The sequence below is a fragment of the Anarrhichthys ocellatus genome, unplaced genomic scaffold (genome assembly GCF_004355925.1).
Source record: "Anarrhichthys ocellatus isolate YVR2014 unplaced genomic scaffold, GSC_Weel_1.0 scaffold130, whole genome shotgun sequence".
In the NCBI taxonomy this organism is placed as follows: Eukaryota; Metazoa; Chordata; class Actinopteri; order Perciformes; family Anarhichadidae; genus Anarrhichthys; species Anarrhichthys ocellatus.
Window position 1 is genome coordinate 84,979 of NW_022280160.1, and position 7,582 is coordinate 92,560.

The 7,582-nt window shown below is 42.7% G+C and overlaps 1 protein-coding gene across 1 annotated transcript in view; it reads left to right on the top strand.

Annotated features, from left to right (window-relative positions):
- Positions 1 to 325: 325 nt before the first annotated feature.
- LOC116399819 (ecto-NOX disulfide-thiol exchanger 1-like) overlaps positions 326 to 7,582 on the top strand; it is a 16,275-nt gene continuing 9,018 nt past the window's right edge. Inside the window, exons 1-3 of the mRNA XM_031877237.1 lie at positions 326 to 548; positions 3,463 to 3,669; positions 4,788 to 5,021. Coding sequence (XP_031733097.1) covers positions 437 to 548; positions 3,463 to 3,669; positions 4,788 to 5,021 — 553 coding nt within the window. The 5' untranslated portion in view covers positions 326 to 436. The remainder of the gene's footprint in view (positions 549 to 3,462; positions 3,670 to 4,787; positions 5,022 to 7,582) is intronic.

A 7,582-nucleotide genomic window follows, 5' to 3' on the forward strand; every position in this document is an offset into this window, starting at 1 on the left:
CTGTGTCTCCGTCTCTGTCTGTCTGTCTCCGTCTGTGTCTCCGTCTGTCTCCGTCTGTGTCTGTCTGTGTCTCTCTCTCTGTGTCTGTCTGTGTCTGTCTCTGTCTGTGTCTCTCTCTCTGTGTCTGTCTGTGTCTCTGTCTGTGTCTCTGTCTGTCTGTGTCTCTGTCTGTGTCTCTGTCTGTCTGTGTCTCTGTCTGTGTCTCTGTCTGTGTCTGTGTCTGTCTCTGTCTGTGTCTCTCTCTGTCTCTGTGTCTGTGTCTGTCTCTGTCTGTGTCTCTGTCTGTCTCTCTCTGTCTGTGTCTCCGTTCATCTTTGTCTCCGTCCTGCAGACTCTCTGTGTCTCCAGAGGTTCGACCCTGGTCTGGGTCTCATGTCTCCCATGAACCCCCTGATGGGACTCAGCCTGGTGCCCCCCCCCGCCCGTCCCCCCCGACATGCCGGTCGTCAAGGAGATCATTCACAGCAAGAGCTGCACCCTGTTCCCTCAGAACCACAGTGAGACCAGCAGAGCAGCAGACCTGGACCTCTATATGTCCTCTTATTTATGTATATATGTCATGAATATTATTCAGCTCTTTAGATTCCAATAATTCAGTGTGGCTTTGTAGCACAAAGGCAGTAAAACTGCCTGTGCCAAAGCACACTGACTGTAATCCTGCGGGCTTAATCATAATAACTAGAAAATTCCTAAAGAAATTGACAGTGTGGCTTCTACTGCCCGAAGAAATCGCAATATACACACGCCAATGTTATCGGTAGTGTCATTCAGGTTCAATTGAGATAGCGCTACTCTCTTTTCTGCATTTTAGATTCATAATCTTGGATTGAATCTTGTATTTGTGGGGCTTTTATTTTGAAAGGGTGGGACTGGGTGGGTGAGAGAGGGGGAGGGGAGACAGAATCATAATGTTTGACACTAAAATGAGAGGCTTCATCACAAGCATTCCAGTTAGAATTCATTCTGTGGGGCTTTTAATTTGAAATGGGGGGGGGGGGGGGGGGGGGGAGGGGGGGTGGTGAGAGGGGAAAAGTCCTCTAAAAATATCTAAGACCTGAATGACTGTATGATAGAGAGACACAGAGAGGGAGAGAGAGACAGACAGAAAGATAGACAGAGAGGAGAGAGAGGCTGAGTGAGACGGGCAGACAGACAGTTAGATGGACTGAGTGAGTGGGGGAGAGAGACAGACAGAGAGCGAGAGCCTGCGTGCGTGTGTGTAACTGGTTGCCATGGTGAGCCACGCACCTGGTGTTAGAGGCAGACTGATTAAGAAAAGTTGCAGTAATCAGTGATTTTGAACAAAACCCCTGCCTCTTTTTAGCAAATTAGCAGGAGTCTGAGTGCCAAAATATGGATACCGTGAGAAAGATAAGACTCTGGCAAACGTGCTGATGTGTTTTTTATGTTTGTGGTGTTCATAATGTGAGCTCCAGAGCAATATGCAAAACTGGTACCATCTGCTTTCTTTGAGAAATGAGTGGTGAGATTTAACATGGAGTCTAATGGAGCAGTTGGTTGGAGTTCATGTCGCTCTGTGGCTCTTTGAGCCAAATGTGTAAGTCCGTGGATTCCACAGACACTTTACTGCGACCAGCACAACATTTCCAAGCTTTTGGGCCAAAAATGGTGTATAAAGAGTAAACATTGTGGGAGCTGGAGCAATTTGTTTGGAAAAATCACAGAAGATTTTCAAGCTCCGCTCCACTCTGACAGTTATGCTCTCACTCTAGCTCTTAACGAGCCATGCAATACACACCCATTATAAAATCTGAAACAGACCCAAAATTTTCCTGAAACTTAATCTGTGACTTTATGAAAACTGTGCTAGCTATCAAAATGTCCATTTGGCTCAATACAGTGCAGCGTTTTGTCTATGTTTTAAACTTTGAATCACGTTTCTACGTTAAAGTACGGCTCGTCAATATGGGCCCAAATTTAAGTGTTTTTTTTAGCTCTCTTCACGCTGAAACCCCATTCAAGTGAATGGGGCTCCGTTTTTTGGGATTTTCGGGAAAACCGCAGGGCGAATCTCTCCGAAAAATAGATAGCACACTATTCCCGATCAGGCCGCACGTTTTGATGTATTTTTCACGCCGCTGTTGGCAACGCTGTGTGAGGAGAAGCGCAGCAAACTTTTGGATAAACCTGATTATTATGATTAAGCCCGATGGATAATATAAAGTGTGCTTTGGCACAGAACTGCCTGTGCCACAAAGCCACACTGAATAATCTTTATCCAAAAGTTTGGCGCACTTCTCCTCACACAGCGTTGCCAACAGCGGCGTGAAAAATACATCGAAACGGGAATAGTGTGGTATCTATTTTTCGGAGAGATTCGCCCACCAGTTTTCCCAAAAATGGAGAAAAATTGCCCCATTGACTTGAATGGGGTTTCGGCGTGAAGAGAGCTAAAAGAAACACTTAAATTTGGGCCCATATTAACTAGCCGTACTTTAACGTAGAAACGTGATTCAAAGTTTAAAACGTAGACAAAACGCTGCACTGTATTGAGCCAAATGGACATTTTGATAGCTAGCACAGTTTTCATAAAGTCACAGATTAGGTATCCATATTTTGGCACTCAGACTCCTGCTAATTTGTTAAAAAGAGGCAGGGGTTTTGTTCAAAATCACTGATTACTGCAACGTTTCTTAATCAGTCTGCCTCTAACACCAGGTGCGTCCTCCCCACAGTTACACACACGCAGGCTCTCTCTCTCTCTCTCTCTCTCTCTCTCTCTCTCTCTCTCACCCAGTCCCACCCTTTCAAAATAAAAGCCCCACAAATGCAAGATTCAATCCAAGAGTATGAATCTAAAATGCAGAAAAAAAAGTAGTGCTATCCCAATTGAACCTGAATGACACGACCGGTAACGTTGGCGTGTGTATATATTGCGATTTCCTCGGGCAGTAGAAGCCACACTATCAAAATTTCTTGAGGAATTTTCTAGTTATTATTATTATTAGTAGAAAAAGTATTAGTTGTATTCATATTCATAGTAGTAGTAGTAGAAATAGTTGTATTTATATTATTATCATTATCATTGTTATAATTATAATTGGTTTTATTATTATTAATATTATTATTGTCATTCCTATAATATCAGTATTGTTATTATTATACTAATACTTATAAGTATTCATATTATAGCTAACATAAAGCTGATCTAATCCTTTCTTTACTAATAAGTTAAATTGATAAACACAACAATTATGAATCATAACTTTCAGTATTTAGAGCTCAACAAGCTATCATTCATATGTAGTCATTAATAAGTATATGTAAAAATAAGTATCCAATCAGACTTTGTATCTATAGAGAATCAATCATGTTCATATTAATATTAAAGGACTTGGATCAGGGCCAGAAAAACTCTGATAATTAAAGAACATTTAGAGACACATTTTATCCAGATGAGATGTATTTTAGTGACGATGATGATGATGATGCTGTCCTCAGACCTGCCCCCTCCTTCCACTCGGGAGCGCCCACCCGGCTGTAAGACGGTGTTTGTTGGCGGTCTGCCGGAGAACGCCACGGAGGAGATCGTCAAAGAAGTGTTCGACCCGTGTGGAGAAATCATCGCCATCCGCAAGAGCAAGAAGAACTTCTGTCACATCCGCTTCTGTGAGGAGTTCATGGTGGACAAGGCTCTGTACCTGTCAGGTGAGAGTACACACACACTTGTCTATCATTTGTTATGTGTTCCAACACAGTTAAGATGAGAACTTTATTGATTCCACATCAGAGAAACTCAACCGTCACAGCAGCTCAAAAGTTGAAGAAGCGAAGCAGAAAAAAGACGTATCTTCCTTCAACAGTTCGTATGATACTGAGATGAGACAACAAAACTAGTCAGTTCGGTTTAGACAACAAAACTACTTAGTTAGGTTGAGACAACAAAACTATTTAGTTAGGTTGAGACAACAAAACTGCTCAGTTAGGTTGAGACCACAACACTACTTTTAGGTTTAGGTGGTGTGATGTCTTGAGAGGTCGGGATCAGCTTGTGAGGCGGGGGTGCACAAATGAAGACAACAAGCGGTTGTGTTCTAACTCAAAATAATATATTTAGATTCTTTAAACAAAAGGTAAACTTCAGTCCAGCCGAAAGCCACTACAAAAACCAAACATAAGTATCTTCCGTTTTCTTCGGGTTCGTTGTCTTTAATGTAAAATAAAACTCTTTTCCTCTTTGTGCGCTCCTGTCCTCCTCTCTCCAAACATTTCCTTCTTCTTCCCCACACCAACCTCTCCCGGGTAATCAGTCCCCTCTCTTTCAGCTGGGCCGTCGCCTTGGCCCCGGCTGCCCTGCTGACTATGGGAATTGTAGTTTGTTACCCCGATGCCATGAAGGGTTGTAGTCTTTGCTGCAGCCACCGGGAGGGGATGTATCTCCCTTTGATGACCCTCCCTCTCATGACATCACAGTGGATAACGTATGAAATAATTTTGTGGGATATTTACGCATTACAGCGCGTTATTTTCGGAAGGTATAGCTGTGATTAAGCAGGGTATGCTTGAAGGGGAACATGGCAACGTCAAAATCGCCAAACTCGAGGCTTCAAAACTTCCACAAACCAACGAGAGACATCATGAGGACTATGTCCTCTTCTTGTAGACCGTCTATATTTCTAACATATAGACTGAACAGACCTGCAGCAGGTCTAAATGTTTCCTACAGCTCAGGTGAATCTGTTTTCTGATCACCTAATAACGTGACTTCCTGTGAGGAAGAGGAGGGACTTCTCGTCTCATGCTCCTGGCTCTCCGTCTCCTCTCAGGGTACCGGATGCGAATCGGCTCCAGCACCGATAAGAAGGACTCGGGGAGGATCCACGTGGACTTCGCTCAGGCCAGAGACGACCTGTACGAGTGGGAGTGTCAGCAGCGCCTGCTGGCCCGAGAGGAGCGACACCGCCGCAAGGTCCACGAGGACCGGCTGAGACCGCCGTCTCCTCCTCCCATAGTGCACTTCTCTGAGCACGAGGCGGCCACGTTAGCAGAGGGACTGAAAGGTGAGAACACGCTGATTAAACCAATAAAGGATCAATACACAGTATGTTGAGACGTTAGTAGAATATTAAATATTCTAAAAGAGACAAGCACAGAATCAGTCAGACTCCAGATGTTTTATTTACATGTGAAACAGAATCCTGTAGTATCAGTTTGATTATTGATCAGTAACTATTGATTGCAGAGGTTTAAACTGTGATTAGTTCAGCTGATGTTCCAACAGTAACTCTACACTAACTTCTACTATGAAGTCTGAAGAAGAGCTTTGATAAAGTTAAGTCAAGTTTGTTATGAGATGCTTTTATTGTGAAACTCTTGACACAGAAACAGCTTCCTGCTGATTTCTTCTCTTCTGATTCATCTTTGTCTCTTTAGTTGAACCATTGAACAGTTTATTTAGAACATCAACTAAACTACATCTGTTAGTGAAGAGCAGTGGATGAAAACACCTGCAGCCATAGTCATGGGTACCATGATTACATTACAGTCACTTAGCAGACTTACAACTCAGATCCTATCACACCGTAGGCACAGCTACGGGAGCAATTTTTGGGGTTAAGTGTCTTGCTCAAGGACACATCGACATGCGACTAGACGGAGCCGGGGATCGAACCGCCGATCCTCTGATTGAAGGACGGCCCTGCTCTCCACTTAGCCCTGATGGAAATGATTTATGTTCAACCTTTGTTGTGTGTGTATATATATATAGAGAGAGAGGAATAGATATATTATTATTAATTATGTATATATTAATTAACACATCGAGTTCCTTCTTTCTCTGCAAGGACAGTTCTATGGTGTGGATGTTGTTGTGGAGGAGTGTGAAGGTCACTCCTCCTCCTCCTCCTCCTCCATGCTTCCTGCTGCAGCTGATTCTTATCTCCATGACTGAACGTAGTCCAGTTTTACAGTAGAAAGCTGTTTTACTTCACTGAGAGCAGAGCTGTGGTCACATTCACAGATTCATCTCATTCACATTTCTCATAATGAAACAAACGGACCTGTTCCAGGAAACTAAATGTTCCAGTGGTTCAACTTTTATGGTTCATATTGGAGAAGATTCACAACAAATATGAATCAGATCAAATTATAAAAAACAACTTCTTCAATATTTGTCATTAAAGTAGCAATAATACTTATACACATACCATTAACCACCATAGAAATACAGTTGTAATACAATAGTAATACAGTAGTAATACAGTAGAAATACAGTAGAAATACAGTTGTAATACAGTAGAAATACAGTAGAAATACAATAGTAATACAGTAGAAATACAGTTGTAATACAATATAAATACAATAGTATTACAATATAAATACAATCATAATACAGCAGTAATACAGCAGTAATACAGTAGTAATACAGTAGTAATGTCAGATTATCGTTCCACTCGTCCATCATTGAGGATCAACAGGATGAAAAGCATGACGTCATCAGTATGTCTGTGGTGTTTCATGTTAGCAACCTGTTGCCGGGCAACACTTCATCTCCAGCACAGAGAATGAAATCTCTGAAATAGATCAGACAGTTTTACACGTTTCTGCTTCAGCTGAAGGTTGAGTCTGTAAAACAAACTGAATGATGCTCACAAGAACCAAACTTGAGCTTCTGACTGTACTGAAGCTGTGTCTCCTCTGATTCTGAACATAAACATTCGTGTTTTCTCTCTGAGTAACCTTCTTATGGATCCATTCTCCCCTCACACAGCAGTAGAAATGCATTCTCATTGTTCCTGTTGAGGCGTGCTTCATTGTGCTCGCTGTAATGTGACTGTAATCTGCTGCTGAGTGTGAACGGGGTTTTATCTGAGTGGGTACAGTGTCTTCTTACAGGTTGTGATGCTGCTGGTACTGAGCTCATTAAACGCCCTCTAATTCACTCTGTTCGGGGCTTCGATTGTTATTCAAATGGGGGAGAAGGCTCTCGACGGAGGACCGCCGAGACTTTATGACCGAGGACGAATGCAGCTGGTGGCTTTGGTTGAAAAGTTGAGGATCAAAAATGCTGTTTGTGCTCAGCGGCTGAGGCGTGGTTCACAGAGGCGTGAACGGCGAACGCCCCGAGAGAAGAGTTTCAGTCCTCACGAGCTGCTATGTTGTTTGTTTAGCCCGACTGAATGTTAAAGGTCCCATGAAATGACTTCCTCATCCGGCTCTTCAGTCGGCTGTGATGATGCATGACACAGGAAGAAGTATTCAGACCCTTTACTGGAGTAAAAGGACCACTACAACGCTGGCAAAACACTCAAATTAGTTTTAGTTTGAGGTTGTAGTTGGTTGTAGTTTGAGATTGTAGTTGGTTGTTGTAGTTGGTTGTAGTTTGAGGTTGTAGTTTGAGGTTGTAGTTTGAGGTTGTAGTTGGTTGTAGTTTGAGGTTATAGCTGGTTGTAGTTTGAGGTTGTAGTTGGTTGTAGTTTGAGGTTGTAGTTGGTTGTAGTTTGAGGTTGTAGTTGGTTAGTGGGGGGGTTGCAGTTTGAGGTTATAGCTGGTTGTAGTTTGAGGTTGTAGTTGGTTGTAGTTTGAGGTTGTAGTTGGTTGTAGTTTGAGGTTGTAGTTGGTT